This window comes from Miniopterus schreibersii (assembly GCF_964146895.1).
Source record: "Miniopterus schreibersii genome assembly, chromosome: 1".
NCBI classification, from domain to species: domain Eukaryota; kingdom Metazoa; phylum Chordata; class Mammalia; order Chiroptera; family Miniopteridae; genus Miniopterus; species Miniopterus schreibersii.
In genome coordinates, this window is record NC_138101.1 from 27752013 (window position 1) to 27777868 (window position 25856).

At 40.4% G+C, this 25856-nt stretch overlaps 1 protein-coding gene across 1 annotated transcript in view; it reads left to right on the top strand.

The window, feature by feature from the left end:
- DCUN1D4 (defective in cullin neddylation 1 domain containing 4) overlaps window positions 1–22090 on the top strand; it is a gene marked incomplete at its 5' end in the record, with an annotated part of 64004 nt that extends 41914 nt beyond the window's left edge. The window contains 4 exon segments of the mRNA XM_081142463.1: window positions 4381–4489; window positions 16493–16597; window positions 18659–18761; window positions 18855–22090. Coding sequence (XP_080998589.1) covers window positions 4381–4489; window positions 16493–16597; window positions 18659–18761; window positions 18855–18910 — 373 coding nt within the window. The 3' untranslated portion in view covers window positions 18911–22090.
- Between the last annotated feature and the right edge of the window lie 3766 nt (window positions 22091–25856).

Genomic DNA, 25856 nt, shown 5'->3' on the forward strand with positions numbered 1-25856 from the left:
GCAGAGATGGGAGGAAACCCAAGACTTCTGATTCTGAAGTCACATTCTTCCTCTAACAACTATTGTCTTATGGCAAGTGAGTTTTAAGTAAAAGCCAAATCACCTTTTTACAAACACACTTTCCTCTCAGAATACTCCAGAATTTTAGGGTTAAGTCTTTGAAATCTCTAAAATTGTGTTGTCATGTTGGCAAACAACTTATGATTTTAAGCCTTTAACTCTTTCATTGTTTTCCTCGCTGCCTTTCTTTGTTGCTTTCCGAATAGAGTATGTGATGACTGCTCTTTGTGAAGTGTCCTTGTAATGTGACTGTATGGCCACATGAAGATTTTGTTTCAAGGCTTCAGAGGAGGCACCGTCACCACTTCTTCAGGCACATTTTCATTTGTCTTAAGAGAATATAATATTTTTGTATAGTTCTCAATTGTACTCTTATATTTGCCTTTACAAAAGAATATTACATGATGCCAGGCCTTTCCCATGTGCTTTGAAGGCCTCACCACCTGAGGAGTGAAATATGCAGTTTTTAATCAGTTTGGCCACCTCCTGGGCGTCTCTGGTAGCATTTGTAAAACCAGGAGGGTGAAGCAATGAAATGCAGCAGACATTTGGGCACTCGGAAATGAGCCTTGTGAATGTGGCCTCTCCAGGCTGGAATAAGTGACAGCAGCTGGTAGGGAATGTCTTTCCTCGTGCTCCCTAGGTCATCCTCAGTCAGAGAAGGCACAGCTCTTGTTTTAACTATTTATTGCCTTGTTCCAACATGTAGTTTTAAGGCTACCACTGATGAATTAAATAAGCTTTATAGCGGCAATTTTCAACCCGTGTGCTGCAAGAATTTTTAAAACATGCAATACCTGACTATTCAGTTAGGGGCACTGACCTCTTTTCCCTTAGATTGTCAAATTTAAAAATGACAACAGCCAACACAACAATAGCTGTCCAGTGTGAATGAATCAAAATTATAACTATTTTTTTTGTCAGATTGGCAAAAAATATAGTTTTTTATGTACTTCAGAATTTAAGTAATTGGTTTATGTGTGCTGTGAGATGAAAAAGGTTGAAAATCGCTGCTTTGTAGGGATGTTTAAGCTAAAAACAAAATGAAGTGTGTTAGAGTTGTAGCTAACTTTGCACAGAACTGATAGTGGGCTGGGAAAATACCTTTTTGGCTGACTGCGTGAAGGAGTGAAGGCCTTTTCTGGGTAATGGGGGAGAACTACCTTTGATTTTATAACTTTTGAGGGTTATTGTCCTGATTTCTGTTGATTACAAATGTGTTTTGTGGCAGCAAAACTCAAGAAATGGTCCCACTATATGTGTATATCTTGTTTTGACAAATGATGTTCCGTAGCTGTGTGGCACTATCACCCTACAGCTTCTGCGAGTTTTCTTATATGTGGTGCACGCAACAGCAGGGGGAAACTGATTGAAGATGTGGCTGCTTCCTGAAAAATCTCAGGCTGGTTGCTTACACTTCCCACCCCTGTTTGTTCACAGGCCTTTTGTAAGAACGGACACCTTTGTGAATGAGCTTGTTGAGTGGCCACTAGATGGCAATCTATGGTTCAGACCTGGCGACTCAATGGACTGCTTCCCGATTGGGGGTTGGTCCAGAGGGTCTTCTGTCTAAAGCCCCTTTTAAAGGAGATTAAATTCTTTATTGACAATATCATATCTAACCCATGTAACTATCCTTAATAGATGCATAAAATTGAAATGTTACTTTGGGCATTTTATACTTTACACTCCAGACAAGATCTCTGGTCTTTCAAATATAGGGACATCTTTTGCCAGGGTGGCTGGACTCACTCCCACTCCCCAGCATGCTTCAGAACTTGACATTTTGCCTTGCAGCTCTACCCAAAGACTCTAAGCTTCTTTATTTCCTTTTAACTATGTAGCCTTATCTAAATGAGTGCTTCCTGTCTTTGAATCTGTTGAAACAAACAACTGCTCTTCTTCTCATTGAGCAGGGCTAAACTAAATCACCAGCCAAAATCTGGCCAGTTTCCTGTGGCTTTGGTCCTTAACTTTCGTTTCCACTGAGGAGCAGGGACCTCAACCTTGTATGTTTTGCAGTTAGCACTCCCTCCTCTTTGACACTCCCCATATTATTACTGTTATTTATTTATATTTATGCTAATAAATAAAACCATACTGTAGAGTGCCCAATGCAAAGTGAGCTGTGCTCCCACTTACTGCTTTCTTGTGTATCCTGTCCTTTTATTCTCCATTGGCCCTCAGCTGGGTTCTGGCTCTGGATCTCTGAGTAGGCTCTCAGTGTCTCTTTTTTCCTCCCTCCCCACCCTTCTCCACAGAGATCCAGAATGAGCTTTTCAAGATGCAAGCCTGATCTTGGTCTTTCCATGGTAGAAGGTGGTTTCCATTGGCTCTAGGATTCAATTAAAGAATAAAACACTGTGGGCCACAGAAACTCCTTATGGCCTGATCCCATCTCCCTTTCAGCTTCATCTTGTACCACGTCCGCTTTTGCTCTACCTAGTCTAGTCACAGTGGTTTTCATCTTTGGTCTCTCTGTGCTCTCTTCTACCACAAGGCCTTTGCACATGCTGTTCCTTTTATCTGGAAACCCATCCCCTCCAAAAACATCAAGTTTCTTCTTATCTTTCAGTTCCCAGTTTACATGTTAGTCCCTTAAAGAAGCTGTTTCTGACTTCTAAAATATCTGATTTTTATCTTTTTAAAAAAATTTTTCAAACATTAGGAAGAAATAAAGGACATTCTGAGTTGTTATAGACTCACAAATGAAACATTTACTCTAATTTTTCGCTTTTAGATATTTTATCTTAATAGATCATGGGGACTTTTTTGTATTTAGCTTCCACAGATTTCCTAAAAATAGATCGGTGTGTTCTATTATGAACCATATTTTAGTTTATAAAGTATGTATAATATTAACATTGGTAATACTTGTAATATGTGTGATCTATACTTAGTAGTAGGTATAAAAGCTCTATAGAGAAACACACAAAAATGCATCAGCATTTGAAAAGCTTGAATATTGCCGGTGAAAATGGGAACTCTTGGTTCTCATTTTTAAGGGCTAGATATTACAAACAAAATTAGTATGTAAAAATAACCAATTAGTCTACTTCCTTAGGAAAAATAAACAGTGTGTCACTTTCCTGTAAAAATAGGTTATCATCACCAGGGCTCTTTAGAGAAATAGCTGATTTCAAGTCTAAGGCAGGGAAAGTACAAAGTGAGCTGGAATATCTTGTGCCAGAAAGTGAGGACGTGCTTGAAGGCATGTCAGAAGGACACAGGAGCTAGCTTGAAGGGGCCATGGCCCAAATCAGGACAGTTTGTACATCGAAAAGAATAAAGACAGTAGTAGCTTATAACACCAAATAAAAAACAAAAGTTCTTAACTCCCAAAATAAGAAAAGTGGTGAGTAGAGCTTTTCTTTATAGAAGAATTCCAGCCAGTAAGTGTAGAAGCATGATAGAGTTGGAAAAATCACCATTTTGCATCTTCAAATGTAAAATCAATTCAGGCAGGTATAATCAGTGAGTGGATGGCAGAATCGAGGAAGGTTGTTGAGGAACAGGATTCAGAGTCTCAGGATCTCATCCCCCAGATTATGTACTATTCCAGAGGGGATGGTACCTTTACATGGGGAATCTAGTGGACACCACCTTATCGAAATCAATCGGCTCAGTACCACCAGTGATGGGGCAGACTTGTGTGAGCCTCCTCGTGGAGTGCACTGAGAAGGACATCGTGTGTAGTGTTCTTATCATACTTGTTTAACCTAAATATAACCACAGAGAAGTTATCTGACAAGTTGAAATTCTTCAAAACAACTAGCCTGATCTCTTTAAAAATGACATTGTCAAGAAAGAAAAAAGGTGGGACACCCTTCGTAGACTAAGGAGATATGACAACTAAAAGCAGTGCACGAACCTTGATTGGATCCTGGATTGAAAAAAAAGCAGCAGCTTTAAGGAAAATTGGGGGAACAGTTGGGAAATTGACAATGTGAGTTGTATATTAGCTAAGAAAGTTTGCATTGGTAGAAAATTAAGAGTGATGATGGTATTTAAGTGTTAGGGATGTCATTAGTTGGCAACTTGCTTTCAAATGGTACAGAAAAAAAGTGCGTGTATGTGAGAGAGCACAAGTGTAACAATGTTTATTGTGAACCGAGGTGATGGATATATGGGTGCTTATTTACTCTTCAACTTCTGTACATTTGAAATTTTTTTAAATAAAAAGTGTAGGAAAAATAGGTCATCATGGATGTGTTACAACTCCAGAGTTTTTATTCTGTCTTTTGGTATTGTGTTTTATATTACTGCCCCAATTAAGAAAAAAAACTCAGGTTATAATTTGCCTTTATTCTGTTTTTCTAGATGTGATACAACAGAAAAACTCAGAAATACTTTGGATTACTTAAGATCATTATTAAATGATTCTACAAACTTTAAACTTATTTACAGATATGCGTTTGACTTTGCACGGGTGAGTTCTCTGGAGCCTATCCAGATGTTTCCCTCCTCCCTCCCCCTTTTGATTGCCTTGTGAGGTTTGTTTTTACATATGACAGCAAAGAAGTTAAGTAACTTACCCCCAGGACGCTAGTTAGAATTTCTTTCTACATGTATGCTTTCTAAACTAACTGATTCTGCACAAAAAACAGAGTCTGTTAGCAGAAAGCTGTAATGGAAGACCTTTAATAGTTCTTGCGATTGTCTTAGACATAATTTGTGAATGGGCATGTAATAGACACTGTTCTAAGTATCTCTTAGATAAGCTTGGAAAAGCACCTCGCGAAACAACAAGCCTTCACCCATTGAATTTATTGGAATAAGCTAGTTATATCTAATCTATTTTTACTTTGAGTGCTATATTGTATTTGGAAATCATTTGACTCTTTTTTTTTAAGAATTTCAGGCCTAACCTAATTTCAATGAACATTATTCATACATGATTTCTAATCATTTTGAAAAGTGATCATATTGTTACATAGTGAACCAGGTCCAAGTATGTGACAGTGGTTCTGTTGGAGTGAGATAGGTCTTATTTTTCAGCCTAATAAGCATAGGTAGAATTCTGGGGCACTAGTTGGCATTGTGTTCATTCATACACAATCCACAGCTCATACAATTACACTTTATTCAAGAATGGTGTTTTCTGTTACGTTTGTGTGTTTAGTAGATTCAGGCTTTCTTGATTGATTGCGTTTTATAATGAATTTTTTATTAAAGCAGAAAACTCAGTGACAAATGATTTTTTCCCCCCGTACCACCATGCTGATTTTTTCACATTTTACCTGTTTGGCTCTGCCAGTGTGGCACCAAAGATTTTTTTTGTTGATAAATTCTGGTGCATATACTATATTACATTAGTAGTTTTCTGTGGTGTCCTCATTTGTGAATTTTTGCATTATTGCAACCTTCAAATAAAATGACAACATGCATGAAAATTCATATGTGTTAGAAATTAGATGGTAAAATTCATTTATAGTGTTTTACTAAATGGCACTTGTATAATTACATATAGGAGTTGTTTGCTAGATGCTTTTAGAATAGATGCATAGTTTCTAGGATTAATTTTTTTTTTTACATGAGATTTTATTTTCCTTCCATAGTCAGCTGTTTCTTATTGTATGGGTGAAAATTTGTTTGGAAGCATTATACCTAGAAAATAAGGCTTATTTTCTAGCTTCCCTGTTTGGGGGTCAAATTTTCTCACGCGTCCGCTGCTTTAGACCCAGGTTCCACTTTACTCCTCCCTGGCCTCCCATCCCATCCCCCGTCAGTCTCCTGATGGCTCCCTTGTTCGCCTCTCCTTGGTGCTTCTCCCCCAGCCTCACTAGTTGAGGCCCTTGTTGCTTCTTGCCTGCACTGCCTTATTTCCACATTCTTCTCATCCAGCATTCACGGCAGTAGGGTGTCAGTTCATTTTCCTTCAGCCCCAGGGTCTCTCGGCCACCCTCCAGCTCACAGGAGCCTTCGGTACCTTCCCCCTGCCTTGTGTCATGTAGTGCTTCACCCTGTGTGTGGTGCAGTTGCTTCCACAGCAACTCCGAGTGACAGGATGCTGTCAGTCTACTTCAGAGGAGGAAAGTGGGCCTCAGAGAATGGAGAAATTGGACCATGGTCCCATTGTTAATCAACAATAGACCCAGGACTCACCCAGGTTCTGGCTCCAAGTCTAGTCTGCAAGTCACTCCAGGCCCTTACAATCAAGTCCTAAGCTTCCTCTCTTTATATGGGGCCTGTGGTGCATGCCTGTCTAATGAAGTTGAATTAGCTGTTCATTGAACCTGCCACCTGCCTTTTTGGCCTTTCTGTCTTTGTCATGCTGGACCTCTGGCTAGAGCCCTGGTTGTACTCACACAGCTCTCTGCATTGTTAGGCTTCTAAGCCCAAGCCACACGCTTCCACTGTCACAGCCTGGCCTGCTCCTGCTTGTCCTGGAGGGGTCTGTGTCTTCACTTACAGAGTGCTCCTATCTCCTCTAGCTTGGCTTTGGAGTTTAGGTAAAGGCCTTAATTTTATCTGCCAGATTAAGGGACTACATGTTTTTTTTCTAGGTATCCTCAGTAGCAGCCAGCAGAGTTCTTTGCTTTTAAGGGAGGATCAGTAAATATCAGTGAATTAAGCTGTCTTACACAATGATAACTAACAGCCACTGTTCAGCTAAATTATGCTGTAAGATAAATTTGTTATCACATCCTTTTTTTGTTTTGTTTAGGAGATATTGTATTTTTATTTACATTCAGTTAAAAATATTTTGCAGTTTCCCTTGTGATTTTTTTTTTAAGCTCATTGGTTATTTATTAGTGTGTTGTTTGTGTTCTTTTCTAAGTTTTTAGGTTTTCCTAGTGATCTTTTTATTATAGATACCTTGGTTAATCCTGTCGTGGTCAGAAAACATACCCTGTATAATTTAAGTCCCCTTAAGTGCATGGAGGCTTGATTTATAGCCCAGAATATGGTCTGCTGCAGTGGATGCTTTATGTGTCCCAGAAAGAAGGAGCACTGTGCTGCTGCTCGGTGGAGAGTTCCATAAATGTCAGTTAGGTCAGGCTGGTGGATAGTGTTGCTCAGTCTTCTATACCCTTACCGATTTCTGCCCAGCCGTTCTATCAATCACTGAGAGGGATGTTGAACTCTCCAACTATAATATTTCTCCTGTCACTTCTACCATTATTTTTGTTTCCTGTATTTTGATGCTCAGATATAAGGTTGAGATACGCTTTGTATTGTTATGTCTTCTTAAAGAATTGACCCTTTAGCATTATGAAAGTCTATATCTCTGGTAATAGTACTTGTTCAGAAGTGTCTGGCCACTCCAGCTTTCTTTTGATTAAAGCCTGCAAGATATGTCTTTTCCATCCTTTTATTTTTAACCTGTTTGTGTCTTTATATTTAGTGTGGGTTTCTTATAGATAACATATAGTTAGGTCTGTCTGACATTATCTGTCTTGGGATGCTTGAACCCTTTACATTTACATTTACTATAATTATTGGTATGGTTAACTTTACAACTTCTATCTTGCTATATCCCCCCTCCCCTCTCATTTGTCCCATCTGGTTTTTGTTCCTTTTTTCCTCTTCATGACTTCTTTTAGATTGAATTTTTTTTTATGATTTCATTTTATTTCCACTATTGCCTTGTTAACTATATCTCTCTCTGTTTTATTTTTCTTATGGTTGCTGTAGGCTTTACAGTATCTAAATTTTCACACGTTTTCTTCAAATAAGAATATACCACTTCATTATAACGCAAGAACCTTTATAGCAGGATGCTTTCATTTTGCCCTCCTGTACTTTTTGCTGCTGTTGTCATACATTTTTATACGTAAGCTGGAAATCTCATATTAGTTATTTCAGGCTGTTATTTCAGAGACTGAGCAGTTTATAAACAACAAAAATTTATTTCTCACAGTTCTGGAGGCTGGGAAGTCCAAGATTAAGGCACCGACAGATTAGACAGATCAGATATCTGCTGAAAGGCCGCTAGCTGTGACCTCACAGTGTCGAAAGGGAGCAGGGATCTGTCTGGGATCTTTTTCATTAGAGCACTAACCCACATTCGTGAGGGCGGAACCCAATTACCTCCCCAAGGCCCCGCCTCCTAATGCCCGCACCTGAGAGGTTAGGATATTGACATGAATTTTGGAGGGACACAAACATTAGACCATAGCATATGTATTTTTTTATTTTGGTAAAAATGTCTTTTATATTTACCCAAATATATGTCATTTCTGTGCTCTCCATTTCTTTTGTATAGTTATAGATTTCTTTCTGCTATCATTTGCCTTCTGTCCCCCAAATTTTCTTTTAACATTTGTCATAGTACAGATCTGATGATGATGAATTCTCTAAGCTTTTGTTCTGCCTTCAATTTAGAAAGGTACTTCTCTGGATAAAAGATTCTAGGTTGGTCAAATATTCTTTCAGCACTTTAATGAGACCTCTTTGTTGCCTTCTGTCTTTGGTAACTTCTGATAAGTCTGATGTTCATTATTCCTCTGAACGTAATGCCTTGTTTTCTGGCTGCTTTTATTCTCTTCACTACTTTTCCCAAGTTGATTACAAGGGACTTTGGCATAATTTTCTTTTTTTTTTGATCCTCACCCGAGGATATTTTTTCCATTGTTTTTTGGAGAGAGAAACATCGATGTGAGAGAGACACATTGCTTGCTTGCCTCCCACATAGGGGATCGAGCTGCAACCGAGGTACGTGCCCTTGGGCAGAATTGAACCCAGGACCCTTCAGTCCGTGGCCTGATGCTCTAATCACTGGGCAAAACCGTCCAGGGCAGGCATAATTTTATGTTTTTTCTGGTTAGGGTTTGTTGAGTTTCTTGGATCTGTGGGCTTATAGTTTGTATTAAATGGGGAAATTTTTCAACTGTTGTTTCTTTCAGTATTTTTTTCTGTTCTTCCCCTATTCTTCTTCTGGGAGTTCAGTTATATCTGTTAGATGCTTGTCCCACGGGCCCCTGATGCCATGTTTAGTTTTTTTCAGTTTTTCCCCCCTTTCTGTTTCCTTGGTAGTGTTTATTACTATGTCTTCTAATATTAATCTGCTCTTCTGCAGTGTCTAATCTGCTGTTAATCCTAGCCAGTATAGTATATTTTTCATTTCAGATACTGTTATTTTTCATCTGTAGAAGTTCCATTTGGGTCTTTCTTTGTTTTTTGTTCCATTTCTCTCTCCATCATAATATTTTCTTCCACCTTCTGGAACATTCAGAACATATTTCTAGCAAGTGTATTAACAGTGTTGTCTTCACATTCCATCATCCCTGCCATTTCTGGGTCTCTTTTTGTTGGTTAATTTTTATCTTGACCATGAGTAATATTTTATAGCTTCTTTGCGTTACTAGTAGTTCTTGTTTTTTTTTAATTGGATGCTGGATATAATAAATTTTATGTTGTTGGTTACTGGGTCTTCTTGTATGCCTTTAAATAGTGTTGGATTTAAATTTTTTTCTGGTACATAAGTTACATAGAATTAATTTGATCCTTTGAAAGGGCTGGTCCTGAGCAGCCTTCAGCCTTTAGCCCCACTCGGAAAGCAGTACTCTTCTGAGGGTTCTACTACCCTAAGCCCTTGAGCATTTATGAGATCTTTCCACTCTGGCTGGTGGGAATCCGAACTGATCCCAGCCCTGTGTGAACTCTGGGGATTCCTGCTTACTCTTTTGCAGTGGTCTTTCTCTGGGCTCGAGCAGTTTCCTCCACATATGCACAGATAAGTCCTCAGTCACAGATTGGGGACACACTGTAGAGCTCCAGATTTTTCTCTGTGCAGCTCCCACCTTGCTGGTATTTTGACCTGCAGATTGTAGTTATCTTCACCTCCTCGAACTCTGTCTTTTCCAACTCAGCAAGGCCACTGGGCTCAGTTTGGGTTCCCCCTTCCTGTGCTGTGTGGCCTGGAAACCACCTCCACACAGTAAGCTGGTATCACTGTAGGGCTCACCTTAGGCTTCCTCTTTCTCAGGGGTCATGGTGCTATGCTTCCTGTTGTCCAGTGTGTGAAAGCCATCATTTCATATATTCCGTCCAGTTTTCTGGCTGTTTGAAGTGAAAAGGGGAAATCTAGTTTTTCTAACTCCACCTTGAGTAGAAGCAGAACTCAGCTTTTTATCTTTCCAATTTCTTTTCTACTAGAAAAATGAGTCCTAGAGGTAGTAACTTATAATTAACATAGCAGACCTTTGAAAATCAAACTTGTAATGGAATTAAACTTTTCGGTAGTTATACTATCCTAAATATTCAAAGTAATAATGGCATATGTTAAATATTATGCTTTAATATGCTAGGAAAGAAACTATAGTACAATACCAGGAAGTGATCAAATGACCCCTTTGACATCTCTGCACCCAGATTATAATTCTAAGGGAGTAATCATATTTTTCTTCACCGTCACACTTTGTAGCCAATTAAAAACAGTACTTGGCTATCAAGTTATATTATTTTTCTCCTAATTTTACTTTGACTTGAACTTATTTGTAGTGTTACGGGTATCATAGACTTACGAAACTTTGCAGCTGACAGAAACCATAAGAAGCCATCTGGTCCAGTCTTGTCACTATGCAGATGGATAAACAGCCAGAGAGAAGGGGCTAACACGTCCGAGCTCTGCCCCTAAGGTGCAGGCCAGTGTCCTCTCCACAGGGGCACCCCACCTTCCCTGACTTACAGCTGTCAGCATCCTATGGGATCTTGTTAGAGGAAGATGGTGGGATATAAATTCAAGGGCTGAAATGGCCAGTTCTCTCATTCAAGTAGAATTTTATCTCAGTATGTTTATATGTAGGGTTTTCTCCCCTATGTAAATTTTACTTACTATATAAACAAAAATTGTTATATTAATTCCTTTAAATAAAAGAGCCATTTTTTTTTTCCTTGATTCCTCTTTTTGAAAGGACCTGGAGAGATTAAGATTGGACAGAGAGAATGAGATAAAAGACTAAGTACAGTAATTTTTTGTTGATCTGGGAATAGTTGTTGACCATCAGTTAAGTTTGATTTTTCTCCATTCTCTGAGTCAGAGGCCAGGCACTATGCTGAAAGTCATGGGGGAGTTGACACTGGATTTTGAGAAGGATAAATGCTGGGCTGAGAGAGGCCCTGGTAGCAGCAGCATCTTGGCCTGGCCAAGAGCAGACACCGTGAATTCATGGTGATGCTGCTCTTGGATTCTGTTCTAATGGTGTGGTCCAGCCTCGATGCAGGAAGGAGAGAGTAATGAGATGGACTGGGAGGGAGAAGTGTGTGGGCTTGGAGGGCAGAGGGGAGTCGAGAGGAGCCCCTTCCTAGAGTGATGGAGATGGATTGAGATGGGTCAGCGAAGGTAGGAGAAGCTGCTAGATGGAGAGAAAGGCGGCCTGCAAGGTGAGGAAGAAGGAATGGCAGTGAGCAGGACTCTGGGAGCTTTCTCGGTGGGGAGGGGTCTTTGCTTTCGCACTCCTTGAAATAAAGCTTTAAGAAGGTGTAAGCAGGGCTTTCTGGAGGCAAAGCCAGGCCATCCCTTGATGCACTCACTTCTCCAGCACTAGGTACCAGTGCTTCTATTTGCCGTCTCTGAGGAGGTGTTGGAAGATGAAAGAGTTCACACTTGTTAAAGTTAAGGCTTCCTCTTTCTAGGTAAAACAATAGCTCAGTCACTTCTATTTAAACTAGAAATTATTATGGATGTTATTCATAGAATTTGCTAGGGAAAATTTACTGGGTCTTGTGTTCATCAGAGGATCTACCAGACTAACCTCAGCCTGTCATGACCATTTTCATTCATGTCCTAACAAGTCAGTTTCTTCTTAACTACTATGCTTGTTAATGTATTTGTTTCCCTCTCCACACAACTCCTGAAATACACCACACACACACACACACACACACATGCACCTCTCTACATTTTCTCATATTTTCATTATAAACTACAAAGAAAAGAGAAGGTAGGTTAGGTGAGGACACGAGTAGGAAGAATATGTAGTCATCGGATCTCAGGTCCGTTATCCTGAAAACCTTGTCAGTTTTATCTTTAAGATTACTCTTTGTTCATAATGTATGTTAATGTTGAATCACTCTGTTTTACACCTGAAACTAATATAATATTGTATGTCAGTTATACCTCAATTAAAAAAATTACTCTGGTTATTGCAGACACAGATTTGCTCTCCAGTTACTTGTAGAGCTAATTGGACTGTATGTGAGTTTATATTTAAATCTCTCTTCCTCATTACTTCTCAGGGAAGTGAGATGGTACACAATGAAGGTTTGGAATCAGACTTCCCAGTTCAAGTCCCAGCTCTACCACTTAATAACTATCATTTTAACCCCCTTTGCCTCAGTTTTCTTATTTATTAATTGGGGATAATAATAATGCCTATCCTAAAAGGGTTAGTGTATTAAATGAATTTAAGTATAAGGTACTTGGAACAATTTCTGACTCAGATTAAATTCTCACTAAAATTTAACCAGAGAATTAGAAATGGTTGTTGAATTATTACTCATATTGCTTAGGTGTCTGCAAACCTCGTTATTTTCCAAGAGTAATGCTTAGTAAGAGAATCTGTACCAAATAAAACGATGAGGAAAGACTGTGCCCTTTGGCAGATTTTTTTCTTTTGTTAAGGAAATGTCAATAGTTAAGCTTAATGAATTACCTTGCAAACATTGTGATCTGTAAATAACTCTGGGTAAGTTCTAAGAGCATAATTCTTTAGATTCATTTTTCCCAGTGGGACGATACTCTTGGGTTTTATGACTTGTGTGGTTTTTTTCTTTTTAAATATATCTTTATTGATTTCAGAGAGAGGAAAGGAGAGGGAGAGAGAGAAACATCAATGATGAGAGAGTCATTGATCGGCTGCCCCCTGCACACCCACGACTGGTGATCGAGGCTGCAACCCGGGCATGTACCCTGACTGGGAATCGAACCCCAATCGCCTGGATCCTAGGCTGATGCTCAACCACTGAGCCACTCCCAGCCTGGCTGTGTGGTTTTTTTCAATGTATATTAAAAGGAAAAAACTCAGCTCCCATTCAAATAACTGATTGACTAAATTTTCAGTAAACTGAGTCACATTACTTAAGATTCGAGTTAGAGCTCTCTGTTTTTACCTTGTGTTTGTTGACTTAGGTAGCTGTGTTAAAGAAGGGACTGCATTTTCTCTATTTTTTGTAATCCCTGTGGTTTCAGATGGAATTCTGTGATGTATGTCATAGGTCTTCATTTTAGTCCTTTTGATTTCACATGCCAGTTTCTGACTTGGTTGTCACCGTTTATGTTGGTGAATCATGGTTTTTTTTTGAGTCCAACTAGTTCTTGAAAATTTTAGGAATATTTTTTTTCCTTTTGAAGATTTTTTTCTTTATAATTTTAATAATTAAATGTTCACCTTTCACATACAAGTCCTAAGCTATCAAAGCTTTGTGAAAATTGGAAATGGGTCACCTGTAGTACTTGGGGGCCTCTGAATAGCATATCTGGATAACTAGATAGTTAAAGATTTCATTTTTATGATACCATTTATATTTGCTTATATATAGTTACCTATTTGTTTCAATTATTGTTTCTTAAGCCATTTGTGCCATTTAAGGAAAAAAATGCTTAATTTTCACGTATCGTAGGAAGACTTATACTGGAACAGTGTTACATAAACAAAGGCAGTAATTTTTTTTTCATATTAGAACTTCAAATCAGACCTTAATAAAATGTCAATATTCTGTACATTAGCTGTTACTAGTCTTTAGCTGGAGGAGTGCATTTATTCCATATACAAAACATAACTTCTTAGAATATTCAGAGTAGGATCCTTTGGTTTTATAGCTGCACCACTGAGAGGCCTGATCTGATGTAAATTAAAATTTATGAAATACATACCAACACATCTTGAGTCAAGAGGTGAGCACAGAGAAGAGTTTCATTTCCTCTTTGAACCTGATGGGCCTGCTGGGGGTGCTGATTGACTCTTGAGAGCCTGTCTCAAGGTTCTTTCTGCTTTTAGATGGACCTGGGAGCAGTTGTCTACTGTGATTTCTTGCGAGGAGCTTCTGGATGGCTTTGCTGTACTCTCTGAATTAGTTATGGTGATCATCATTTTTTAAACGCCCTGCTTCATAGCATCCTGGGAGATTCATTTTACTTTTAATTGGGAACTCCCTGGCAGAGAATGCTGTTAGGATCATTGCTGTCAGAGAACCCATGGGCGTGTCTCCATTTTGATATCCAGTAGCTTTTTGTTGTGGGGTCTCTCGACTGTTGTTCCCAGGAATTCTGAGTGTTTCCAGTTACGGACATTTGCATGTAGCCTCAAATCTACCCACAGGCAATGTTGGTTACCGGTGAGATGCCACTGTTCAGATCTTGAGTGCATCCATAATATCTCTCTCTTATTTGCTAGGCAGAAGATGGTGTTAGTGATTGCGAGCTGCCGGCTGGCACCCTTGCAGAGCAGGAGTGAGTGAGTGCTGTTCAGCTTCCGGTCCTGTGAGTCTGATGCCTTTCCTCCCTGTCTGGGCATCACTGCCAACCAAACACATACATCGAAGTCCTTCATGATCATCAGTTTGTCAGATGATTATATTGTTGCAGAGTCTTGTCCAGGTCTTTTGTATCTTTTTTTTCTTTTTGTCACCTTGGTGTATGTCCATTGTGATGGGGACATAGGTGTTGATGATGTGGGAAAAAGGCACAGTATGTATCATGGCAAGACCAGTGATTTCAGGTTTAGTGAATGATTACAAACTTTTCCAAGGGAAAGCTTTTCCCAAGTGCCAGTGCCGTCAGCCCGGTGCTACGTGGGCTGTTGTTCAACTTTGGCCCAGCCCTGCGGTGCCACGTGTGTTTTCAGCAGCTGACTCATTTTTCATGTGGATTGCTTCATAGAATGTTGTGCTGGCGCCGTCTGCCATGCCTCTGTCACGGGTAAGAGGAAGTTTTCCATTTCTTGCACAGTGTATCACAGAAGTAGAAGCCTTTGAAATGCAGCGAACCAGTGAGGCTTGGTTGGCAAAAGGTGGACAGTCTCTAGAGTACCTTTCTCTTGTCCTCCCCTCCAGGACTAAGGCTGTGGCCCTGAGCAGGGTGCTCTGCATGGTCCAGACAGGCAGAGAATGCTGTGGGAAGGAGGCCCTCCCTGTTGGCATTGAACTGTGGGATCGGGGAGCCCCCCACTAGACATAAGTTGTGTGGCCTGTTAACAGAGAAGGGTGATGCGGAGCTACCTGACCTGGTCTGTTGGTGAACGGTCGTTAGGTTGTATGACCGGGACCAAAGGACAGACCTAGTGCACATCTTTCCGTATCTTCATCCACTGTGTTTGCTGTTGAGTGAGGCCTTACCTTTGCTGTGTTTAAATCCTTCGCTTTTAAATTCAGTGTCAAGGCCAGAAGTCTCCGTGTACTGAAGAGCACTTCACCGTCCGAGTCGGTGAGGTAGTGCTGCATTTCAGCGGGAGACGCGCATGGCTGCGTGGGCTGCTGCGGTGGTCACGGCGTCATCCCTTAGTGTGGCGAGCATTTAGACTCCCCTGCAAGCGCGGTAGCCGGGAACTCTCCCTCTGTAGGAGCGGGCTTCTGCAAATTTCCACGGGAGCTGAGCTGTCACGTGGAGGCTGGCTTTGGCTGTGTGTCAGGTTACGGCTTATGGCCCCGGGTCCTCTGTCCCTTCACATAGAAACTCCCCATTTGTAGTTCCGAAAGGAGAATTTGTTAGAAAGCAGAGAATGAGAAATTAGGACCCTAGTTGCAGATATAAGTGGATGAGCTTCATCTGCCCGTTTCAGGTTTATGTACTACTTTTTTTCTGGTTTCTTTATGAAATGTTGTCTTTCACTCGGTTACTAGTTAGGGGTATTCTGCTAGGAGATTTCACATCCAACAAGTCCAAGGTAAGAAGACTAATAGACTGTTACCTCCCAGAGAGGGTGGGTGAGTACACCTCCTTACTTGGAGAGAATCTCCAGCGCCCCAGCATTTATTGTGAGCTGATTTTAATGCCAGTGTTTTCAGGTACAAGAAAAACAAATCAACGAAATAAATTGTTAGAAAAATAATATTTTCCTGATTCCTAAGCATGGAAATCAAAACCTTTAAACTCCATTTAGTTAAACTTTGGGCTTTGGGGTGAGCAGTTATGATTTTGGTAATTATCATAAATGTCAAACAGCAAGTGATTGAGTTACAGATTTTTATTTATCCTGTGAAATAATGGTAGATACTGTTACTACATAACTAATTGATTTTGCATCAGGGTGATCATTCAATTGACATGAATCTTCCTGCCAGTATGTTTATGTAGTACCTGAGTGAGCAAACCTCCATTGTGTTTGCCTGCCTCCCTTCCCCCATCTTAGTCAAGACCCAGGGATTTTATGGTGTATGATAAATGGTCGAGCTGCTTGCTAATGTCTTGCTGACGTGAAATAGAAATTTGGATGATTGGAATTTATTATTTGGGGCATCTGGCTCATCCTTGTTTTTGTTTGTTAAACAGGAAAAGGACCAGCGCAGCCTAGACATAAACACTGCCAAGTGCATGTTGGGACTGTTATTAGGAAAAATCTGGCCCCTTTTTCCAGTTTTTCACCAGTTCTTAGAGGTACCAAATTGTTATTTTATGGAATGTATTTTTGCTTGCTTAGAACTACCAAGTATACTTTATTTAACTATTTTATGTAATTTTCTGTTTGTTATACTTTTCTGCCTATAGGAATTATGGTGGCATAACTGCTGTCAATCAGCAACTCCTGTTCTCTGCGGGCATCTGTGTGAATTTAATACTGTGTTGCATCGCTCCCAGTACAAATCCATCAGAAACAGCTACAACTCTGTGCTTTGCTCTCCTCTCTCGTCACCATTTTAAAGGCTTTACTTTTGTTCAGATTTCCTGCTCCTTATAACAATAGTAAAACAAGATTTACTCTCCTCTGTGGCTTTAGGTGAATTTTCACTTTTATTAAGCAGAGATTAAAAAGTAGACGTCGGCCTTCTTGTTAAAAGAAGTGTGTAATGTAGTCATCTTTACTCCTATCTCCAAGCAACTTGAGGACCTTGAATCAATCTAAGCGTTAGGCAAACTGACAGAATCTGCTTTAGTTTAAATTTCCTTCACTTTGTGTTAGAAACAATCCAGCACTTTACCTCATCATTTGTTTGCTTTAAGGATGAATAAAAACTTTGAGCTACTGGCTATGAGGAGCTGGTTTTGATGCAGTGAGATAGTGTAGGAGTTGGAAGTACTTGAGATGTAAGTGTGAGTTAGTAGGTTTGTCATATATAGATAGCATCCTTCTTGTCCTCCAGCCCCAAACTCCCTCTTTTTTCCCCCTTTGCCCCAAACCCTTTTAAAAAATGTTCTTCGCATGAAAGGATGAGGGCGTTGGGTCTTTGAGAGATTCCTGGACCTTACCCGGACTCCAGCTTCGCTCTTGAAATAATCTTTCTTACGACTTTATGTAATTGTCTGGAAGAACTTCCAACTGATACGATTCTTTGAGGACTGTTACTAAAAAGTTCTTGTAACGCTGCTAGCTGGAACTCCTCAAGAAAGGTATAAAAACTAGTTTTAATATAAGAAGTATTTCTTTATTCCTCTGATAATCCTGTGAAGTGTTAGCTCTATTTGGAAGCTGAGTAGAAACAGGTTCTTGCTCTGAGAGAGTTTAGTGGATTTGAGCCTGAGTGTGAAGGATTCTTTAGCGGAAGTCCTTGCCGCAAGCCAGTTCGACTCTGCACAGTTCCAGGAGCCTCACCAACTGTCTTAGTGACTGGTTCTTGCTTTTAGTTGCTTAGAAAGTGAAACATCTAGTCTGCTTTGTTCTCTTTCTTATTTGCATTTTTCTTTTAAAAGGAGACAGTAATTTTTTCATTTTTAGCTTTTCTTGTGTTTGCACCCTCAAAACTATTGGCTCAACTCTCTTTGGTTTTTGTGTGCTTGTATTGTTTTCTAGTATATCTGATATTAGTGGTTAGGATTTAAAAATTGTTGGATCTGGCTTTTATTTTCAAATCTTCATACAAGAATACTGTATTTTAAAATACACAAATGGCATATTTCTTGTCTGAGAGGAATAGAAAACTACTCCATGGCTATTCTGATTACTTTTATGACCAGATTGAAGTTTTGACTTATTAGAACAGTAATTTCTTCAATGGCTAGAGCACATAGCCTGAGCCCTCTGGTCAGGTTGCCACTGCTGGGTGTGCTTTAGCTCACAGCTTGGCACAGAGCATCCTGGCCATTTCCGGACTTCTTCATGGAGCTACTCTTTATTTAGCGCTTGCTGTGTGCCAAGCGTGAATGAAGGACTTTACATAAATTACCTAAGTTATCTCTTAATCCTTGCAGCATCTCTGTCAAGTAGATATTATTCCCATTTTATATAAAAGGGCTTTTACAGGCTAGAAATTTCACTTCTAGGGGTATAAAATTGTGTTTCTTTGATGTGCGTATCATTTTGTGTGGGCCCGTAATATTTTGTAAGGAAAGTTGTCGTCTTAAGCTCTGCCCCTGCGCTCTCCCTGTCTTCCTAGACGGGTGCTCACACACCAGATGGGCGGAGTTCACCTTTATGAACTGTGTTAAGTCGATTCGTACAGCAATTGAAGCGTCACATTTGTTAATTGTGTCAGTAATTCCTGTTACTTTTCCCTCCATCAGCAATCAAAATACAAAGTTATTAACAAAGACCAGTGGTGCAATGTGCTAGAGTTTAGCAGGACAATTAACCTTGACCTCAGCAACTACGACGAAGATGGCGCATGTAAGTACGTAGCTGGGCCCCCCTTCCCTGCGCGGCACGCTCGCGCGTCCTCGTTGTAAAAGCCTGAGCCGTCTGTTTTCTCTCTCTCTTCAGGGCCAGTTTTGTTGGACGAGTTTGTGGAGTGGTATAAAGACAAGCAGATGTCCTAGGACTTGACGCATAGCAGCTCGAGAGTCGCTGTTACCACAGTTCTGTCAGCCATTAGCCATAAATTGCTGTTCGTATCAAAGCGCATGCTGCTTTTCTTGCACTGTCTCCCTTTTGCAGGGACGTTTTTGGTGTTTGCTATTGAATGGCCAGCTCTGCCTGCTGAGTAGCATTGTTCTCTTGGAAGGCTGCTTCTGCAGTTTGTATTTACACTACAGATTGGTGAATTTGCCAACGTCCTCACTGTGATTATGTGTATATTGCTGTTTAAATTTTGTATATGTGTATAAAAAGAAAAAGCTTCACCTAGAGATTATTTCTGCAAAAATGTATTGTAAAAATAATTTTTGTGGCATATTTCTAGTCCCTTTTTTCAGATGAACCAATTATACTTTATTTGGTCTCAAATGTAGCATTTCAGAAAACAAGACAGAAGAATTTTACCATAAGTAAATGTTGCCAGAATTCACCTTATTGTTCAAGAGGCCAACTTTTGGAAGGAGGTGGGAGTTACTACTTTGCAGAGGCATATGCCAAATATAATTTGGTTTACCTGAATATTAGCATTTTTAAATGATGAGACTTACAATTATTTGAACATAGAGACATGTACCGTGTCACCGATCATTTCCACCATGCAAGGTTTAGGTTTTTATTTTCTAATGTTAAGAAGCTGTAGTGATTTGAATATAGGTACAAATGAACAAATTAAAATTGCACCTTTTTTTAATAGAACGGTTATAAACTTATACTTTCTTCAGTGGTTTTCCTTTGTCTTTTGCTTTCTTCTCGTTAGTGTTTGGCCTGCTGATGCCTCTGTGCCATTCTCAGTAAAGTTAGTTTTGCCTCCTCCATGGAAACCCGATGGTTTGCTGGCGTTTTCTAATTGCAGAGCAGTGTTAGTTGTGGCTTGGATTTTTAGTTAAACTTTCATGGTGTCGAATTTTCTAGTTTTTTGGAAAAAGAGCTCTATTGTAAGTGAGGTGTTTTGTTTCGTTTTCTTTCCTTGTTCCTTTCATGCTAGGCTTTTCCTGGCAGAATGTCCATTGCAGGCAGTGGACACGCACCACCAGCATTGCGCTCACTCTGTTACGGTAGGACCGTCCCCGGAGAGGCCGCTCCTCGGACCCGAGTCACGTGTGCAGGAAGGTGATAGCATTATTTATGTGGGTGAGGAAGCGAGTAAATAGGATGGATTTTTAGGTTTGTATTTTGTCTTTTTTCCCTCCCTTGCCTTACCCTTTTTTAGGAAATGTATAGATAACATGTTCCCCCCTCAACTATCTGGTGCTATTGAATGACTAATTTAGTCCCTAAAGTTTTGTGAAAATACAGAAGTCTAATAATTTAAACCAAGTAAAACGCTAATGGTGCATTTGAACCAGTGAACGCTCCCGTTGTGAGCAAGATTCATGATTGAACATGTAACTATTGAAAGGGGTTTGGATTATTTCAAAGTCTGGCTGAAATCTTTTGGATTAAATGTGAAACCTTTAAATGGCATTCAGTGAGAGAAGCACACAGACAGTGCTACTCTTGACCACGATTTCACACTTTCTTTGCAAACAGTGTTCAGATTTTCATATTTTTTTCTCTAACTGAACCACCAAAGACAGACATTTTGTATGTAAATACAGCGTGTGCGCATATACAAAATCATGATCTGGTAGAATTGCTTCCTTTCTTTACCAAGTAGAAAGGCTTGGTTTGCTGTGAAATAAACCAGAAGTTTGGAAAACTCTAGTAATTAAGCATACTTAATCATTCCTTGTTTAGGAATTGTAGGCTCACTTCTGCCTTTTAAATTCATACCAGTTTGCGCAAATTAGTACCTGAGAAGAATAGGAGATGTTGGTGGCAAGCACAGCCCTTGAGACCAACGTGTTGAAAGAGGCTCCTTTCAGTGGCGATTGGCCACAGGTTCAGGTCCGTGGAGAACAACTTTTTTAGAGGCATTCCGTGAGGTTTTTAAAAAAATCATATTGTGAGGTCAACAGTTCTTAAATTTGGTCAACTATAAATCAGAAATGAACATATAAATAGAAATCATAGATGAGTATTTTTAAAGTTATTGTTAGAGACTGGAGACTTTAAAACACTAAGCACAGTTAATTCTAAAATACAGGACTTTCACAGGGGAGATGTTACATTTCATCCACAGCTAACTTTTGATGATGGGGGAAACCCAAGTTAGAAATTGTTTTATAATGTATATACGAAAGTGTTCTAAAAAGATAATCTTGCGTATGTAGACAACTGCAAATCTTTAAACTCTTTAAACTTTGAAAAAGAAACCTCTCTGGCTGCAGAGTGCCTGCTCTTGGTTTCCTTGATTTTATAGAGTTATTTTTAAGAGAAGGAGAAGGGGTTGGACAGTATAATATACCTTTTCTAAAAGTGTCCCTAAGTTACATGAAATTGAGCAGCCGTCAAGCACTTGCTTCCTGGCCAATGTTAAAGAAATGAGGGTGCCTTCTTCTGGTTTCTCCTTACTGCCCAGGTCTCCATCCCTCCCTCTCCATGCTTGAGCTCCACGCGGCAGGGCTCTGTTGTAATTACAACTCGATGCTTCCGCTGCAGTAGGTCAGAAACCTCACGATTTGATTTGCAGCAACATGCACTGTAATGTTACACGCAGCTTTTTTGAAGCATGAACTCTGAATTAAGTTTTTTATAAATCTGACTAGACAGACCTTCTGGTTTCGCAACAGGTTTCTGTTGACTCAGTCTCCATTTTAACAGTGCTTTCGAAGTTTATACGGAAAGCTTTAAAAGTTCCTGCCCTTGGTTTTTATTCTTACAACTGCTAAAATACCTCTGTAAGCCTTATCTTTCATTCTTTCATGTGTTACGTTGTATGATAAATGTATAGAATTCATTGACCAACTAAAATAGTTGGGCATCTGTAAATGAGACCAAAACATGGGTTGCTTTTTTTCATAAAATAATTTCTCCTGGGGGTTACTGTTACGGGAACAGCAGCGAACCTGTAACTGTGAGTGCTTCGTGTCGTCAGAGTCTGCATTACATCCATAAACGTGTGCAAGTCCCGTGACTCCCAGCTTAACTCACATACTGTTATGCCACCTGACTGGAGTACAGCAAACTGGCTTTAGGTTTTAATGGAATTGATGTAAAAATGATATCCCATAAATAAAAAGTATTTGTGTTTGGTTTCAGAACTGGTGTGAATTCTTCTCTGGCTTTTCCTCCAGCGTCACTTAAAGTAGTTTTAAAGTATTTCGGTTTTATTCATCTTCATTTCCCAGCTTTTATATTGAAAAATTTCAAAGCATAGGAAAAAATGCACGAATAATATAATGAACACCCAGCCAAGTTTCTATGCCCTAGATTTTCCTGTTTCTCACATTTTGCCACATTTCTTTGCCACTCTGTGTGTATTTCTCTCTATAAACAGATAAACTTCTTTCTGAATTACCTGAGAGTAAATTACATCATGCTTCATGCCTAATATTTCCAAACAAGGGCATTCTTATAATCACAGTACGATGATCACATTCAAGAAATTTAACATTAATCTAGTGCTATTACCCAACACACAGTCTAGATTAAAATCTCCCCGTGGACCAGTTTGATAGCTATTTAATTTTTAACCCAGGGGTAAGCATTGCGTTTGGTTGTCATGCCTATTTAGTCTCTTCATCTAGAACAGTCCCAGATGCAGTGCAAACACTCCTCAGCCAAATGGTGATTTTAAAAAATACACTACCATGTGCTGTGTATTTCTAAACATTGAGCGGATAGCTGAGTGCTTACTGTGTGCCAGGAGCTGGGCAGAAATGACCATTTTTACTATCTCCATGGCCACCACCAGTGTGTGTCAGCCCTGGTGACCACTCTCTGAGGTCCCCTGCGGGCAGGACCTCCGGCACAGCGTGGACGCCCAGGAAATGTACGTGGAAGAAAGCAAGTAACGGAGTTCGCACGTGGCAAGGAATTGTCAAGACCTAAAAACCTCATGTGAAAATGAGTGAAACCAGGAAGGACTGATAGAGATTTTAGATGCTTGAAAGCAAGAGGGGATTAGAAAACAAGATTCCTGAAAAACAGAATCTGGAATCCAGGTGTGCTCTGTTTACGTTGGTGATGTAGATGGTTCTTTCAGCTATAATTTGGGCCCAGACCTGAGGATCGATCCAGGAAAATATTCTTCTAGACGCCTACAAAGAGAGGAGATGGATGGTGGGTGGAGATAAAGGAAAAAGGTTCGTCCTAACTTGATGGGAAGGGGAGGGAAGTGACATGGATTCTTGTGGACAGGCTTCTTAACCTGGCTATAGCAACAGCAGACAGCCACAGGACACTGTTGTGCATTTCTGTCATTCAGTAAGAGGAAACAGGAGCAAGAGATGTATTCTCTGGGCAATACGAGTAGTTCACATAAAAATTAACAGAGTTGAAGTCAAGTTCTCCAGCAATGTCATTGAACTGGGGAGAGAGCGAATCACCTATGTCTGCTCAAGACAGAAATCCCGGCTGAGGTGCAGCGTGTACAGGACGGCTGCTCTAAAGGAAGGGCAGTTTCGAAGTAATGGCATGAAGAGGAAAGTGAACTGGAAAATGAAAGGCATTACCCGCAGAAAGGTGATCGGGTGAAAGGCTAAGGCGGGTGGTGCGCGGGCAGGCCAGACAGTCATCGCAGATGGCGAATAAAGAGAAACTGAACTTATTTAGGGAAAGGGATGGGGGGTGGGGACATCCAAAGGGAAGGCTACACAGCCCTGAGTCACAAGGTATTGGGTCCATAATTATACTTAGGACAGTGAAACAAGGAAGGTGCATGGAAGTAACAGGAGAGCCTGGGCTGGGCTGCTGTGGGTCCCTGAGAAGCCAGAGAAGGGAAGGGGGCCTCGGAGACAGGTTCAGGCGGTAAGCCGGGGACGAGCTGCCGCTGCCCATTGCTCCCCTGGTTGCAAGTCTCCTGGGGTCCCTTAGGGAATAAGGGGGAAGGAGATGGCGCTGGCCTGCTCCACTTGCTGGGTCCTTTGTCCTGAGGGCGTTTATCTCTCTTGCAGGTGGGAATCTTAGGGAAGGTCTCAGGAGGGTCTCAATAGAATATTCATCAGCTTTCCTGGTGTGCTCTTTCAGGGTCGTGGTCTCCACTGATTGGTCGGTACCAGGACGGGAGGTCATTAGTCAAAGTAGCCACAGGCCACTTGTCTGGTTTTGCTGCTTTTCTGGGCCTGGAGCTGAAATACAACTGAGGCCTAGATGTTATCTTTAGGGAGGAACCGCTCAGGGGGTCTAAACCGCATGGCCAGCCATAGGCTAGGGGAGGACAGGTTCCCCTGGGGACAAGGTTCTTGTTTTTTCAGTTTTGCCCCTTGCTAGGCATCTTGGGCTTTCTGCCCTGGTGAGTCTCTGTACCTGGCCCATCGTTCTTGCTCTACTCATGTCTGTCTAACAACTGGTTCAACCCAGAACTGAGGACAGTCAGCTCCTTTTTTCTGGACAGCAGCTTTCTTGATTGGTTTGAACCTACAGAAGGTAGGATGCGTTTTCCTTGGTGTTCCAGTGTGTTGCATCCTATGTAGCGGACTCATTTCAATGTTATTTCCAAATCCCGATGTAAAGAACAACTTTCAGGCCGAAGGTCAGAGTAAAGTTTTTATGATTCCTTGAGAAAGAATTGCCTTTGGAACTTCGCTACAGCTAGAAAGAAAAAAACAAAACTCTCACATGAGGAAATAATAATACATCAAGCTCTCTGGCCCTGTCTACTTGTATAAGCCTGTAGGGCAGAAGAGAATCCAAATTAGGGCACCTTGATCACTTCTGACATGTTCAGCAAAAAATAGTTTTGCTTTTTTTCCCACTGAATTTGTTCCTGGCATTTATCTTCAGTTGCCTTAACAAACAAAAAAAATAAGATCTCATGTATATAGAAGCACTTGCTTAGAATTTATGGTTGGTAAGTAGGCCATGCTGAGAATAATAATTGGAAACTGAAAAACAAAAATTGACTGTAGTAATGAAATGGAAATTTCTAAAAACATCATTTAAAATGTAAATCCCTTCTCCTGACAAATGTATTCAGTCCTTTGAAAGAGATTCCTTTGCAATCACTGAAGAATGTGGATGGTGATGAGCCCTGGCAGCCAGAAAGGGAGCTGAAAAGGGTGGTTTTTCCCTTTGGCACTTTGCAGCGGGGCCATCTCACAATTGCCTGAATTTGAATAGCTGAAATTCAAACTGGTGTTCTCTAGAAATCTTTCCCTAAATGTGTGATAATAAAAGAGAGCTGCAGCTGCACTCAATGCCAGTGAACTAAGTCACTAAAAAGTTTTGGGCCTGCTTCCATTTGTACATATATTGAAAGCCACTGTATTTTGCCTCTACTTTCTTATTATTTTTTTTGCCATAACCTGTAGTGGCTCCTAAATCCTCCATCTGGACAGTAGGGCTTGGTCAGAGTTACAATCCTATCACAGATTCATCCCAGAATCGTTGAATAAAATATGAGGTATGTATGTCCTCGTGCTCAGAAATCCTTCAAGTCCTGTTCCTCCTACAGCAAGGTTGGTTTTCAGATTCTCGGTGTAACCATTGTATCAACAAACTTTAATTGTGTGTTAGGCAGAATTCCTGTGTGAAGTTGAAATTTATAAACTTGTAGCGAGGGGGCTGGGGTAAATAGAAAATAGGTTGAAGAATTAGGAAAGGAGCTCTGAATGGGGTCTTGAGCCTATTAGGTTTAAGTGGCATTAACCACTTATAAATGGTAGGCCAGAAAGACACGCACTCCTTCGGAGCTGAGAGTTCCTTTTGGAGAGGGGCTTTAAGGGATGGATGGGCCATGCCTCGTTGTAAGACTTCTTAGAGAGTGTGCGCAAAGGTAGCGACAGGCAGCAGAGACCTTAGACTTTTAAGGACAGAAGAGTTTCTGGTTGTCTCCAAGAGATGGCAATACAATTGATGAGAAGATGC